The following is a 16,658-nucleotide window of genomic DNA, read 5'->3' as shown; positions in this document are numbered from 1 at the left end:
TGCAGGTACCCATAGGTAGAGGGGAGCAACTACCCATTGGTAACATTCTAATGACATTCTACAATAGCAGGTCTCGTGGCCATCTTCTTTTTAGGCGCTTCGGAGGATTGTCAGGAATGGAAGAGGATGCAGGGTTAGAAACTAGGGGGTTTGAGTGGTTAGGGAGTTTGTAATGGAAGGGTTTATATCTGGTTCGGGCTAGATCGGTTACATATGGAACATTATGGTCTTTATGATTTTGTTTGTAACAAAGTAAGGAGCATTGAGAATTTTACGAAGGATTTTGGATTTTAAGGATTGAATACGAGAGGAATTCGAAGGTTTAGTGGAGCTCCAAAGCTCCACTCAATATGTCCAGATTGGCCTTACTACAATGCTTTAATAGTCGAAATCGACGTGCAGTTTCCTGTCTTTTCAGTCTTGTGTGAGGATTCCAAGTTAATCGTTTGTCCAAATGTAGTCCAAGGTAGCAGATCTGTTCGACAGGGGTAAGAGTAACATTATTAAATGACACTGTAGGACAGTCGGTAGGTTTACGACAAGGATAATGGTTATTTGATGGGATTTGTTGGAATTTATCTTAATCCTCCAATTACGACACCATTCTTCGAGGGATGTGATACGGGATAGGAGAGTTTGGGATACTATTATTATAGGGGGAGGGGGGGTTATTATTAACTGCGAGCACACATGTGTCATCGGCATACGTGGTGAGGATAGTGTTAGTATTGGTTGGAATGTCAGCTGTATAGACAGTATAGAGGATGGGACCGAGTATACTACCTTGAGGAACACCAGCGAACTGAGAATAGATTGATGAATAGGAACCATTGTGGTTTACTTGGAATAATCTATCAATGAGAAAGGAACGAATGATGAGAAAGTAATACAAACTTAAATTTATAAAGATATTATATGTTTGGGTAATTAAATTAAGAAGTTTCTGATAAAAATTTTAGAATACTAAAAAATTTTAGAATAGAAGTTGGATTTATAGATTATGTAATACCATTTCCATGAAAATTCATCATCTACCGCCTAATTGGCTGTATTATATACTGTTATATAAAATTTTTTTTTTCATAGGGCCGCAATGGAAAAGGATCCATATTTGTCTGGGCCAGTGGAAATGGAGGAAAGCATACAGATTCCTGTAACTGTGATGGCTACACCAATACCATTTATACTCTCTCCATATCCAGTGCTACACAAGCAGGGTAACTTTTTAAATCAATATTAAATTGTAATTGTACATTAAAATTTGAGGTACTTTGTCGTAAAACATGGTAAGTGAAAAAATGAAAACTTTCACAATGTTAAAATGTTTTACATCAAGCTTGGAGTCACTTACCATAATTTTTTACCAACATTATCTCTTTAAAAATACAAATTTACAATTTAATTACATTACAACTTAATCATTCTAAATGTCAGATATTATATTTTATGACTGAGTGTCCCTTTTCTTCAATAACAGTTATATTTTTAGATTTATATGACTTTATAAAACAATAAATATCCTCCCGCACCAATAGGAAATAAATTACAAACTAAATCTCAAAATCTCTTAAAGTTAGATATTTGACATTGGTTTCCAGAAGAATCAAGATAAATTCACTCATCACTGGGGCATAATTGGGCTTGGGCAAGTGAGGTAATACCACATAGTACAAGAGCCCGCTGGAGAAAAAAAAAGTCAGTTATTTCACCCCAAGGTTCGATTACTTTAATAAAACTATGTAAAATTACCAATCAACATTGATGAGTCTACTAAGTATAAGTAGGGAAGAACTTTTTCATTCATAACTCCATATCATTAAAATTACTTACAACACGAGAAAATCTAATAGAAAATCATTTAAAGTAGCATAAATTTGATGAAATATGAGCTCTAGAGAACTATTTACGTTCAATTGTTCTCCAAAGAAAGTTATTTAAAAAGCAAATTTTCATAAAATATACACTGAAAAATCAGTAGTTAGTGAATTTATGGTGGGAAATCTTTATCTCAGGAACCATAAGACTTACAGATGTCTACCAGCTCTAAAATTACAGCTATTTGAATATACTATAATGTAATTTCTAACGTTTATCTTCGTAGGAGTAATAGTTTTTATATTTTTCTAAATAAGTTCACACAATATTGATTACTAGTTCTTCAGTCAAAATTTTTGATTTATGAAAAACTATATTGCAGGACGTACTATAAAGTAGTTAATAAAGGCTATATTCGTAGGGGTAGTAGTTACTATGATATTTGCGCAAGAATTTTGCATATGAATTTTTTTCTGAACAACATAAAATAATTTTATTTTAGCAAATACCATGAAAACAACTACTACTCCGAAGATAAATGTCATAAACTAACTTATAGCACATCAAACTAGCTTTAATTTGAGTGCTAATAGACATCTGTATATCTCATCGTACCTGAGATATAGATTTCTTACAATAAAGTAACTAACTGATTTTTCAGTACATTTATTATAAAATTTTTCTTTTGAAAAAAACTATATCTTGGTACAATAAAACTATTATACTTAACCATCAATTTTTTATTTCCCCTACCTATACTTAGCAGACTCATCAATTTTTACTAGTAATCATACATAGTTTTCATTAAAGTAATAAAAGATTGAGAGAAATAACTGACTTTTTTCTCCTCTAGGACTCTAGTACTAACAGGGCCACTGAGGTAAGGAGGTTCCAAAAATATAGGATGAACTTGCTACTTATAAATCACAGCTCACTAATGTTTACTGATGCTGATGTGGCATGCTACAAATTCCTGAGCACATAATTGTCGTCAGCACCACCTTTGAGATACTGATGGCTAAACTTCTGAGAGAAAAGTGGACAGATATGTCCTCATTGAGGATGATTTCCCTCATATGGTCTCTTTACAAAACTTCCCGCATTACAAAGACTGTATAGGAGTGGAGAAGCTCAGTAGGCACAACCCACTTCAACCTAGAGTGAAGAGAGTCGGCTCCTGAAGGAAGAACAGGAGAAGGAGGAGCAAAATATAAGAGAAGGAATAGGGAAGAAGGAGGAGCACAATCATGAAATAGATTGGCACAACTGCTTTAAAAATTTTAATTTGTTATTTGAATATTGTTTTTATTTATTTTATTTTTTTTTCCGAACCCTCTAAAACAGAAATAAAAAGTGAATTAGTAAGTGCATTACTGTGAAAAAGAAAAGTAATTCGTTTTGTGTCTTACCTTTTACTACCTTTGGTATTTTAAGGTTACCTGTTATGTTTAATGTTATATATGAGCTATCCATTCTAAAAAGGAGCTATTTTAAGTCCGGAGGTGAGGGGCCTCCTCGTGTTGTATCGCATATAAGATAAAATAAAAACATTAATTAATAAAGACGATAGATAATGGTGAAATAATAAGAAAACAGTCAGAAGTCGAAAAGAAGTGTGAGGGATGGGGGTGAGGGTGCATCAGAAGATGGAGTTATGAGGTAATGTTAATAGAGTTTTTGGAACCTTTCCTGCCCTGCCACCTCGCAGGAAGGGGGAATGGAGTGATCGACTGGAATACTGGATTGAAGGAAGCAGGGAGACTGTCAAAGAATTTAATGTGTCTCCATGTGATGTGTTGTATGAATATTGTTCATTGACCATGTGTAATACATAATAGGTCCAGTCAAAGGAACTCGAATATTAATAAACTATTTATTTCTCCCCACTTTGCAGGTCCTTGTCATGGCTTATTTTTTAGTCCTGATAATTATAAGTGCCTAGAAAGTAAATTTTGTTTCTAATAGTAAAAATGACGTAAGAACTAAACTTCTTGTGATTTTTTTTTAATAAATTATGTATTTTTATTTACAACTGTAAAAAAATATATACAACCAGTAACTTTGCCATAAGTTTAATAAAAAAGGACATGATACAAACTTGTGGAGAATCTACCCATTCATAGAACTCCAAGAGAGCTCTCTCAGAGCCATCTTCTTTTCAGATGCCTTAGAGGATTATCACCGTATAAAAGAGAAACCAGGTTAGAAACAAGTTGGTTTGGGTGGTTAGTCAGTTTATCCTGGAAGAATAGGTATCTGACTCTGGCCAAATCGGTAATTCCAAATTCCATTTATTTTATTTTAATAATTTTTAAATATTACAATATTTAGATTATTATATTTGCAGCTGTTCAATGTTAAGCATACGCAAACTAATTAAAATGCCTGTAATATCCACAGAGCTGGGTAAGATGGAAATAAATAAATAAATATTAGTAGCTGTTCAATGTCAAGCATACGCAAACCAATTAAAACGCCTATATTATCCACAGAGCTGGGTAAGATGAAAATAAATAAATTATAAATTAAATACTAAAACAAAAAATAGATTTTTGACAATATTTAATTTTATTGCTTTTAGAAATTAGATTTGAAAATGGGTCAGAAACATTATCTAATTTATATACAAAAGAAAACTGGAGATTATTGGAAATAAATATATAGAAAAAAATGTTCCTAATTTTCTTAGAGTGACTTATTTTCCTACTTGCCTGGAGGGCACCAAATGCCTTTTCGGCAAATAATTTCCACAAGAAGTTAGTTATTACTTCAGTTTCACTATTAGAAACAAAATTTACTTTCTAGGCCCTTATAATTATACATTAGCATTTGAAACTTCAAGCATCCACAAATCAAAACTCAACACTAGACTTCTTACTTCTATCTTATTCACTAGTTACTTTGACCATTTACAGACTAGATGTAAAGTAAGAACAAAATTCTAAATACTGAAGACTATATTCAGTATAACTCGCTTTTGTTTAATCCTTCGCTATTAACTCCCTTCTAAACAGTCCCTTACCCCAGACTTAGAACTTGGCAGAAGGTACTGGCTGCTTAAGAAGGAGCCTAAAGCATTCACTCCCCCCCTCTCCAAAATTACCGCTACTGCTCTTTGATGGAATCCTTTTTCACACTGACTTGCACTGATAGTTAATCACACTGACTTGCACTGATAGTTAATCACACTGACTTCCACTGATAGTTAATCACACTGACTTCCACTGATAGTTAATCACACTGACTTCCACTGATAGTTAATCACACGGATTTCCACTGATAGTTAATCACACTGACTTCCACTGATAGTTAATCACACAGTGGTAACAAAATAAACTATTTATAATATTACCATTTTAATTTTCTTACTTTGAATTACATTATTAATATGCCAATACATATTTTTATTCAAGATAATACAATGATGTATTTTTGGTGCAAATAATTATATTAATTTGTTTCACTATCTGTTTCTTGACCTTCTGGTCAAAAATTAAAATATGATAGTGTTCCGAATATTTTTATTTATACAATATTTGTATCTAGAGAATAGCCCTGCACGAAAAGAGCCTCTCTCCAGTTACAATATACATAACATTATTAAATTAATTACTAAAAACATAATTTTTTTTTTCCATTGAGTTTAAAGTTGTAAAAAATAATTATAATACAAATAGAGCCTATCTCCAATTACAAAATAGCTAACATTACTAAATTAATCACTAAAAACATTACTTCTTAAATTTATATCTTCTACTGGAAGAGTTTCATTCATAATTAGATCGTGTGAATGTAAAAGTACTATTCCTTGTTTTAATTATTTTATTTTATATCATTAAAAAACTATTACAACGTTTCAGGGTTGTCAACCCATCATCAGGTATCTACAACAAATTCTGAAATTCATCCTATGCATACAACACTTAATTAATACATCACAATTTCTTTTTTAAAATAATTACCTGATGAAAACATCTTTTAAAATTACATTTTTTTCTACTTATTTTTCTTATAATAATAATAAGTAATACTAACTAATAAGTTAGTAATAATAATAGTTAAATAATAATAAGTTTAATACTAACATTAACATATTTTTGTCACTAACATAAAATTTTAATAATAAAAAAACCAACATATTATAAATATGACCTTGTTATTGATTTTTAATTATATAAAATAATTAAACAAAGAAGAGTACATTTTCATTCACAAGATCTAATTAATTAAAAACATTACATTTTTTTTTCGGTAGTATCCAAGTTGTCGAAAATAATAAAATGAAGGCAATATTTGTTGACTATCTCCTTAATATTTTGAAAAATATGGTCAATCATTATATATATTGTAATATGCTCTTTTTGAGTAAATAGTATGTATAAAGGATTTTTAATATGTTTTTATTTATGTATCTTTTTAATATTGTTCATTTGCTATGTTAAACCAAAAAGCAAGCTAACCAATTTTCATCAGTATAATATGCAGTCACAAAAAATATCGTGCAAAGTCAAGATGGCAGCGCGAGTCCTGCAAACAGTTCGTGAATCGCGGCCATGTTGAGCAGATTCAAATATTTTAAAAACTCTACTTTAACTTCCCATCATAATAGAAAATACAGTAAATTTAAGAAAAAATAGAAGTCAAGAAATAGTGCTAAAGAATTATATTCAGAAAGTAAATCATTTGCAAAAATCCAAAACTGTTGTACGACAATCGATGTTTACATGGAACATCGAAACAGGTTTTGGTTTTTGGATTTCATTCGTTGCTTAAGGTGGATCCACATGTTGGCCGCTCGCCACGGATAGGAGGCTCGTATAAATGCTCGGCAAACAAAGAGCGGACCATCCACATGTCAGTGTTATTCAGAGAGGAAAGCATGGTGGACGTACTAGTGGTTTCAGCCATTGCACTTGGATTGTATTATTTTTATTACAAAACAAGAAAATGAAAGGAAATTAAATATAAATAAATAAGATTAAATATAAAACTTATTATAAAAAGTACCAACAAACACCTTTAACCTCCTAACAGCTCTCAGTTGCAACTAGACAAAGAACAATGGTGTAGATGCTACACGAGCGCTCTCACGAACCCCTTTGATCAGTGGCCAAAAAACCGACCCTCGACGGCTCGGCAACGAGCCTAGGCCAACCAAGCCAAGCCACCCATCCACATGCTCGTGTAAGTCTGAGTTCGCCATGGCTTGGCCAACATGTAGAGGCCCCTTTAGGCGCGGGCGGGGAATGATGTTTCCTGGATGAGGAGGTCCTCCATCTCTTGGATGGACATCTTGAAAAAGGAGACATCGGAGAGTCACCCACGAAGAAAAAAGAATTCATTGTTCGAAGCGCCAAACAACACACTTCGGTGGATCTTGAATAAAAAACTTTTAGAGGACCAAGGTTTTGTTTCGTTAGTGTTTGTTTGCTGAAAGATTGTTAACAGCAAGTGTTGGTTGTTGAAAACAAAGAAAATCATCAAAAGAAGATTCTATAAAATTGGTTAGTTTTGTTCTACCTAAAATTGAATACATTTGTAAAAGAGATATAAATTATTTTAAGTGTTATTAGTAGTAAAGTGCCTGTTCTGATTGACTAGCAACCACACGCCCTGAGATTAAGAGTCTATTATATTATAAAATTTAAATAAAAGTCTCCTATCTGTTAAATATTAAAGATTTTCATTTGAACCCAAACTATACCTTAGATATGAGAATTAAGTTAAAATTATATTAAATTCATTTTATTTTTTAAAACAATTATTGATTATTACAATATGTAATACTTTACTTTTACTTAAATTTCTTCTTCATATAACCCAAAAAGGCCACTTCTCTAAAATAAAACAATAGTGATGTTCTTTGCTTCTTGCACTAACCCTTCAGGGCCTCTCAAGCAGAAAATATCAGTTTGTGTAGACTGAGAGCTCTTTCAGTTAATTTCATCTACCATCCTGGGCATTAGTTTTATTTTTTTAAAAATCTGCATATTTAGAAAAAAATAGTTTAGAAAGTTATAATGAACACAGTTTTATTTTAATTTTTTTTTTTGGAAAATTTATAATGTATTTTTACTACTAATTATTGATTAATCTTTAAAGTAACATTTATGTAGAATGATTTAAATTAATTAATTTTTTGCAGATTTAAACCTTGGTATTTAGAAGAATGTTCCTCGACCATAGCTACAACATATAGTTCTGGTATACTCGGAAGAGACAAGAGTGTAGCCTCTGTCGACATGGATCCAAAGCTCCGTCCAGAACACCTTTGCACGACTGAGCATACGGGTGATAACACATAGATATTTTAATTATAAATTACTCAGAAAAATAATGTTTTTATTTAGAAAATCATGATAATATACCTATCAAACAAAACCAACATAAATAAATTATATTGTTTATTGATATTTTCTATTAGTTCTGTTTTGATTAATAAAAAATTCTGTTTGTTAGACTTACTTGTTGAAATTTTATGCTTACAAATTATAATAGTCAATTAATAAATATAATAATAATAAAATAAAAAAAGTTTATACTTCAGACTTAAAAAAAAATTTCCATTTCTTATAAAATTGATTAATTTTTTCAAACATTTATGGCTCTAATGAAATATTTTAATATTTCTTGAAAGGCTTGGAAATAAAATTTCAGTTCTGAAAAATTAAGGATATATGTGGATTGAAGAAAGATAGTCTGTGTGGCGGTCAATAAAGGTATTAATATAGTAAAAGAAAACTATTTATATGAATGGAATATGGTCCGGATGCGGTAAAAAAAAAACATCAAATAGTAGAATTATACTATTTTATTTTTTTTTTACTGCCGTCAAAACAGCCCTGACGAAACCCTGCAACGTGGGGCGAAACGTTGGCTCAATAAAATAGTATAATTCTACTATTTGAGTTTTTTTTTTACCGCACCCGGACCATATTCCATTGATCTATTCACACGGTCAATCAACATTCTTCCAAAACTATTTATAGTTAACCAACGTTTCGCCCAACTTGATCTAAGCAAAATACAATTTCTAAAAATCGAATACTGAATTAAACCAAGGCTTAAAATTATAGTAAACTATATTTTAATAAATATTTTGCCAAAATTGAGTTATCCCTCTATTATATAGAGTTTTTAATGATAACCGAGCAATATTTTATGATTATAGCCACTGATTTTCCATACCTTCCATCCTTCACAGTGGTTATTATAATACTTAATTGACTGTCTTAAACTACTTATTTCATTATTTTGATTATTGACTGTGTTTATTGTCCCTGTATTATATAAAAAAGGTTTTTAGTAATCACCGGGTAATATGTTATAATTATAGGCACTGATCAACCATACCTTCAACACCATCAAGTTATGATGGTTTAGTATAATGTACATCCCCCATCTTTCACAGTGGATAATATAATACTTAATTGACTGTCTTAAACTACTTATTTCATTATTTTGATTATTGACTGTGTTTGGGGAGCATTGTAGCCACGGGGTAAAGCACATGGCTACTAACTCTAAGGACCTGAGTTCAAATCTGGCTGGACAGAAAATTGTTTTCTGTCACACTATAGCCGTGAGTTAAATCCTGTGGGTTCTAGAGCCCTCATGGGGTCTACCCAGCCTCTTAAATTGGGTATTCTTAATTGGGTAAAAATCTGGTGGTCAAGCGGGATTCTGACCAAATCACCTCCTTGCACAACCATTGGTCTAGTATTAGTATTTCTTCACAAAGTACTGAACCCCAGACCCTTCATGGGTTGTAGTGGTACAGATTTAATTTTAATTTAATTGACAGTGTTTATTTTCTCTCTATCATATAAAAAAGTTTTTAGTGATCACAATATAATATTTTATTTTATATATATTGCAATTAAATGAACAGTTGTTTAATTTGTAAAATGGAAGTCCCTCACTATTAAACTAAAAAAAAAATTCTATTATTTCCTCACTTTATTTTTTCCCCCCTTTCATTGGTCCAAGACTCCCATTGAAGTCCTATACAGCCTTTTGAGAGGTTTTCTACAAGTGACCAACCTATTCTAGCCATGGTGGGGAGTCAAGTTTTTCATTTTGTGGGACTACCACTCAATGAAAAAAGTCAACGCCCAGACCAGATTCAAACCGGTGTCGCCGGCAAATCTCAGATTGATAGACCTGTGCCTAAGCTACGGACAGTCCTATTTTATCTCTTTTCTTTCTTTATTCATTCATACTTTAGTTTAAATCCTACAATGAATTTTATCTGACAAACCTTTATTTAAAATCATTCTTTCTATTTTTAAAACTCTTTAAGAGTAAAATTAGGCTATTAATTTGTTATTAGTTATAAGTTAGGATTATTAACTAGTGTAAGTTATGTTTATTATTTAATTCGGACACAATAGAAAATGACAAAGTTTTGTCATGTTAGGATTATTATACTGACATAATAAAACTTCATCATTTGAAATTATCGATGCCATAGTAATTTTGTAGTTTAATTGTGAACCACTAAGCCACCAAACATAAATTTACTATTTTCTGTTATTATTATCAATTCATTCATTATTATTATTTTTAATTGTCAAAAGTTTAAAATTTTTAAAACTCCCTGGATTTTGTATTGAGGTTGTCTCTATTTCTTGATAGTTTTCAATAAACTATTCTACTCATAAAAATTCTAAAATATAAATAAATAAAAATATATATAGGTAATGGTAAATGCACAAATATAAGGTGAAATGGAAGTTAGTGTCTATATAATGGATTTAAGCATCGATGTAAGCATTCCATTAGGCAAATATTTCACTGTATTTTAACCAAAGGTATTTGGCATACTATCGGCAGCCACATGTTTAGAAGTTTTGACATGATTAGTATTACTGCCTATTCAGGTAACCAGTCAGTACTTCAAGCCCTAAAGTCTCCTAAGATGATGTCAAGGGGGTTGTGTTAGATCTGACTTCAATCGATAATGTATGGTACTATGTACCAGAAGGCATGCTCAAATAGGATAGCTTAAAATTATGATTGGATATTTATAATAATAAATGGAACCAAATGGACAGGATATGTCTTACTCATATCCGATGCAAGTGGCTAGTCCTCAAAGGATGGAAACTTTGCTCAGCTGGGTACTAGTCTGCAGTCGTGAAGGAGGAATGCAAGTCCTGACTGGGTACTTACCACAGAACCTTGCAGGATGGTAAATTTGTTATACAGGGTATTAGTCTGCAGGCACAAAGGGAAACGTAAATCCTCACTGAGTACTCGCCACATGTCCTTACAATAGGAGAGAAAGTACAGAAAGATGGAGAAAACTAGAAAAGGCAAGAGAAATAAATGAGAATATACATTTCCAAAAATTAGTACAGAATGTACTGATTCGCCATGTACATCATTATTCTCTGCCTCCTAAGGCAGGGAATTCCGTGAGGTGGATATTCACACATTGGTTAATCGAGTTGCCCTAATTTATTCCTTTTGGGCTATTTGACGCCAGCAAGAGATGCTATGTGTAAGACTTTAGCTTTCAGTGGATCAGCAGATTCTATCATAATCTTTATTACTTCAAATTAGAGAGTCCAAAAACGTTTTTAAGATAACATAATAAATAAAAAAGGATATAAATTCAGAAAAAGAAAAAGAATGAAGTTTTAACAAAAAAGAAAACCTTTAGAACTTAAGTTTTAAGATTACAACTTACTACTTATATTTAAAGTCACAACATTAATTATTTTTTATTTCATTTTTGAGACTGTCTGACTATAGGTCGGTTCTTGAGGCTCACCTATAATCTGTAGACCAACAGTTGGGAAACACTAACCAATAGCATAATTAATAAATAGGATTAATAACATGATGCTAATGTTAAAAAAAAATACAAGAAATATATTACCCTAATATATTCAATAAAAGTAAAAAGTAAACTGTCATTGTTTATTTTAACAACTTCACATGGTTTTTATCGTATTAACAATCTTTTATTTACATTTTAAGGTACATCAGCTTCTGCACCACTTGCTGCCGGAATGTGTGCTTTGGCACTCGAAGCTAACCCTGACCTGACTTGGAGAGACATGCAGCATATCATAGTGATGTCAGCAAATCCAAAACCTCTGAGCAAAGAAACTGGCTGGATAACGAATGGTGCTCACAGAAAAGGTATGTTTTCTCTATGAAATTCTAATATTAAATAAAAATATATTTTGAAGTGTATCACACTCTCTGTTTACATAAAAGAGAACAATTGGATTTTCCTCTTGAGTTCCTTCAAATTCTTAAACAGTACTGGAAGATCATTGATTGGCCATCTGTAATATATTAAAGGAAGAGGGTCCAGGTGCAGTCAAAATAACTTTAATAGTAATATATTTATTGTGAGCTTGTTTACATCGGGACCTGTCCTTATTTTAGTTGTTTGTATCTTTTTTAGCCCTGATAAAGCCCTGCAAAGTGGAACGAATCGCTGGCTCACAATAAATTGTTTAATTACTATTTGAGTTCTTTTTACAACACCCGGACCAATTTTCCTTTTATATATTAAACAGTATATCAGTGGAAATGGTTATTATATGATTGTTATATTTTATTTGATTGATCATAAGTGAAGAGTACATAGGAAGAATTTCACTCACATGAAGTTAGAACAAAGAATATTTAATTATAGTGTTTGATGGTCATGTAAAAATTTCTTTTAAATTCTTAGAAACTGTAGGGCATAAATCATTCTTTTCCACAAATATTAGCAGGTCAAACTTTTAACATAATATAAAATACAAATTTTTTTTGTTGATCTACAAATTGACGTTCCTTCCTATTCTTTCCTACTCTTCCGAATCGTGGACCCTTACCTTGAAACACAAGAGCCGGATCCAATCCATGGAGACGCGGTACCTTTGTAAAGTCGAAGGAAGGAGATGACGAGATAGAGTACGGAACAGTACCATTTGGACAAACCTCGGAGTCAAACCGGCTAAGAACATCCTAGAGGGGCACAAGCTAAAATGGTTCGGACACCTCCTTCGGATGGGCCAGGATAGAACAGCCAGAAAGACATATGAGACTCCCGTGGAGGGAAGAAGGCCAAGAGGAATACCACGCATTTCCTGGGAGGAGAGTGTTAAAGAGGCGTTCAGGCAGACTGGAGTAGGAGAAGAGAGATGGTCCAAGAGCAAGATATCTGGTCTAGACTGCAAATTGTAACCCCACACTGCACAAGCGGTAAAGGGGATAAAATGATGATGACAAATTTTTCAAAATAGTTCAAGATAAAAATAAAATAACTGGAAATGATATAGTACTTCCATTTGATAGTATTTCTCATTCTTCCTCCTCAGCTGTGATCATTATACATTTGGTATCATTTTTTTATAAGCTTTTAACAGGCTTGAAAGCCCTCACCCTTCCACTTTTCATGGAAGATACATCCTGACCACTGACCATTTCGAATGATATTCCCAGGAATTGTACAATTTTGGCCTTAGGTAAGAATCTAGTGTATCCAAGTCTATATTGGACCATTTTTAAATTCTAAATGAATAAGGTAATGTTGGGATTGCTCATTTGTTTAATTAACACTTCATCATTTTTTTTTTTTACTGATATTTTTTCTTTATTTTTTTCTTGCATTATTTTTAATGTATTCTTTTTAATGTAGTGAGCCATAAGTTTGGATTTGGCTTGATGGATGGAGGTGTGATGGTAGAACTGGCTGAGCAATGGACCACTGTACCAACTCAACACCTGTGTCAAACACCGGAAATCCATGAAAACAAGTAATTAATAACCATGGATAATTAAATAATATGTTCCTATCAATTCTGACTTATGAATGATTATTACAACTGGTCAATGAAATTAATAAGATAATAAAGATATTTATGAATGATTATTACAACTGGTGAATGAAATTAATAAGATAATAAAGGTATTTATGAATGATTATTCCAGAAGTTCTAATATACAGCTCCTTTACATTTTTCACTTTTTAATATAGGAAATCATAGTTTTCATGAAACTTAATCTTCTTTAAACCTATGGTTATGTCTTAATTTTAAGTTAAATTAAGAATTAGTTACATATTTTGATTTCTTAATCAAATAATAGGGTGTTGATAAGTTAGTTTGAGAGTAATGTAACAAAATTTTCAATTAAAACAATAAATATTGAATGAAATAGATGACAAATATTTTTTATACATAGTATATTAGAGGGGTACAATAAACTGCAACTTTTCTAGTGATTAATGTGTGGCTATGAAATTAAAAAATTAAACTTATCCTTGATACCAGTTTGGCCGAAGCGTTGGTGTTTTAAAATAATTTAATAAAGAATGTTAAGGCTTAATGAGTTTATTTTATTATAATTAACTAAGAATTATTGTAGGATTCTTCCAGTAATATCTTAATAATACCTCCAATGGGCCCTCTTTCGATAAAATGGGCTTGATATCTATGCATTTTCAAGATTTTACACACTTCCAGAGCCTCTCCAAATTAAGATAAAAGGCTAAAAATTTGTTAGTCAATTTTGTGGTGCTAGAGAAGTGTCTTATTGGGGCTTAAACTTTTTTGCTCCCACTCCCACCATGTCTATATTTTCAATTTTTTACTTTATCCCTTCAATATATCTAATTCACCCTTAACCCATCCCTACAATTTTAAAAATGCAGCACTCTAGGGCAGGCAAAAATACTGTATCTTTTTTTAACCTGTTAAACAGATTTGCTACTAAGAACTCCATCTTGTCAAGAGACTTACTTGGAATCCCCATACTTGACTAAACGACAAGAAACTGCTTGTAGATTCCGAATACTACAACACCTGCTTGACAAATGCTCTACACCTCCCATTCACAACTAAAAAACTCTTATACACTACAATAATCAAACCTATTTGGACATATGGAATTGAGCTTTGGAGCTTCACAAAACCAACAAATTCCACCTTTATCGAATCCTTACAATCCAAAATTCTCTGTAAAATCCTTATTACTCCTTATTATGTCATAAATAAACTCATCTATAAAAACCTCAACATACCATTTATATAGATTTGGTCCAAAACAGATATACCTCCTTTCGTTCCAAAAATCTTTACCTATCTAAACCCATTAGTTCTTTTAAATATACATGTTCATTTAATACCAGATCGGCCTGATGGGCCTTACATGATTAATGCAGGAGTTAATTTTTTTTTGTTAACAATTGGTTATGGGGGGGGAGGGATTTAATTTCATACAAAAGACACTCTTAGCTATATATAAGGTTATAAATAAAAAAAATTAAGATAAAATAAATAGATAAAAATAATATTCTTAATAAGAGAGAAAAATGAAGTTAATAACAAAAACAATGACATTTATAGATTTAATAAAATAAATTGAAAAAATTGAAATTGACTTCTAATAAGAAAAAAATTAAGAGTAAAAATTAAAATAAAATAAAATTTTAGAATGAAAATAATAGAACTGATTAATATAGAACTTATAACTGGATCTCCTGCAGCAGTCTGGAATACAGTCTTCGGGTCGTGGTTGGATTTCCAAAATTGTAGGTCATTACTCCTTTAACTATCGGTAACTGGAACTGGAACTTCATGAACCTTTTTTGACGTAATACTCTATTGACTCCATTAGTAATTCCCGATGTAATTGACTCTTTCTTACAAACCAAGGAGTATCCACATTAGTTCCTGATCTCCTATCCTTAACAATCCCTGATAATCCTCCGATTAGAAAATGGCCAAAGGATCTTCTAATTTAAAGCAATGTTAGAAGTACCACCATTGGATGGTTCCTTCTCAAGATAATCATGTTTTCTGAAAAATTTACTTATTGTATTTTTTTTTATACAGTTGTAAATATCAAATAATAGAAAATTAAGGTTTTGTGGATTTATATTTTTGTATTAATTTTTTTTTAATACTAAAGCACAAAATGACATTTAGTCTGAAAATTACCATTGAAAATACATTATGCATTATACATTATATTCTTATTTTTTCAGAATTTTGGAACCAGACTATGAGAGTAAACTTTCTGTGAGTACAAATGTGACTGGCTGTGAGGGTAGCCTCAATGAGGTACGGTACCTGGAGCACGTCCAATGTCGACTCACCTTGAATTTCAGCCCAAGAGGCAACCTGAGAATAGTCTTGAAATCTCCTCAAGGGACCCCTTCGGTCCTGCTCTCTCAGAGACCCAGAGATGTCATTTCTTCCAACTTCGACTCTTGGGCTTTTCTGTCCATCCACTTTTGGGGGGAAGACCCCAGAGGCGTTTGGACACTAAGTATAATCAACGCTGGGCCAAGAAAAGCTGATTCAAATGGTACTTTAACAGTGCATTAGACTATTTTATATGCCTTTAGGTTATTTATTAGGCGCTCTTATTGGCTCCCAACTATTCCTTACTTTTCCCCAACAACCAACCGATTCACTTCTACTTCACAATAAAAAACCTTGGAGTCACCTTCGAGCAACACCTCTCCTGGAATAATCATATTTCCCAGATCACCCGCAAATTCATAGCTGTACTAAAACAATTCCTAAGATTCCGTGATTCCATCCCTCAGAATACCCATCAGCTCCTAGTAGCCCCTCTCATTTTTCCCCACTTCGACTACAGTTCCTTGGTCTACAAAGGACTACAAGCTGGTTTAGAGATGAGACTGAAGAAACTCATGAATTGCTTTGTAAGATTTATTTTCAGTTGACACTCTCATGTCTCCCATAGATATTCTGAGTTGAAATAGCTCAGTCCAACCTTCTGAAAGCAATACCTCCTTGGTGTTTTCCTATTCCATGTCCTTAAAATAAAAAAAGCTACCTATATCCTTGATCTCCTCACTCTAC

At 32.1% G+C, this 16,658-nt stretch overlaps 1 protein-coding gene across 1 annotated transcript in view; it reads left to right on the top strand.

Moving 5' to 3' along the window:
• Nucleotides 1–1,086: 1,086 nt before the first annotated feature.
• LOC106689904 (furin-like protease 2) overlaps nucleotides 1,087–16,658 on the top strand; it is a gene marked incomplete at its 5' end in the record, with an annotated part of 40,804 nt that continues 25,232 nt past the window's right edge. The window contains 5 exon segments of the mRNA XM_067051917.1: nucleotides 1,087–1,217; nucleotides 7,961–8,106; nucleotides 11,803–11,967; nucleotides 13,463–13,580; nucleotides 15,812–16,134. Coding sequence (XP_066908018.1) covers nucleotides 1,087–1,217; nucleotides 7,961–8,106; nucleotides 11,803–11,967; nucleotides 13,463–13,580; nucleotides 15,812–16,134 — 883 coding nt within the window.

This window comes from Halyomorpha halys, unplaced genomic scaffold (genome assembly GCF_000696795.3).
Source record: "Halyomorpha halys isolate HHAL.00 unplaced genomic scaffold, Hhal_1.1 Scaffold47.1, whole genome shotgun sequence".
NCBI classification, from domain to species: Eukaryota; Metazoa; Arthropoda; class Insecta; order Hemiptera; family Pentatomidae; genus Halyomorpha; species Halyomorpha halys.
This window is presented reverse-complemented; position numbering and strand designations above follow the sequence as displayed.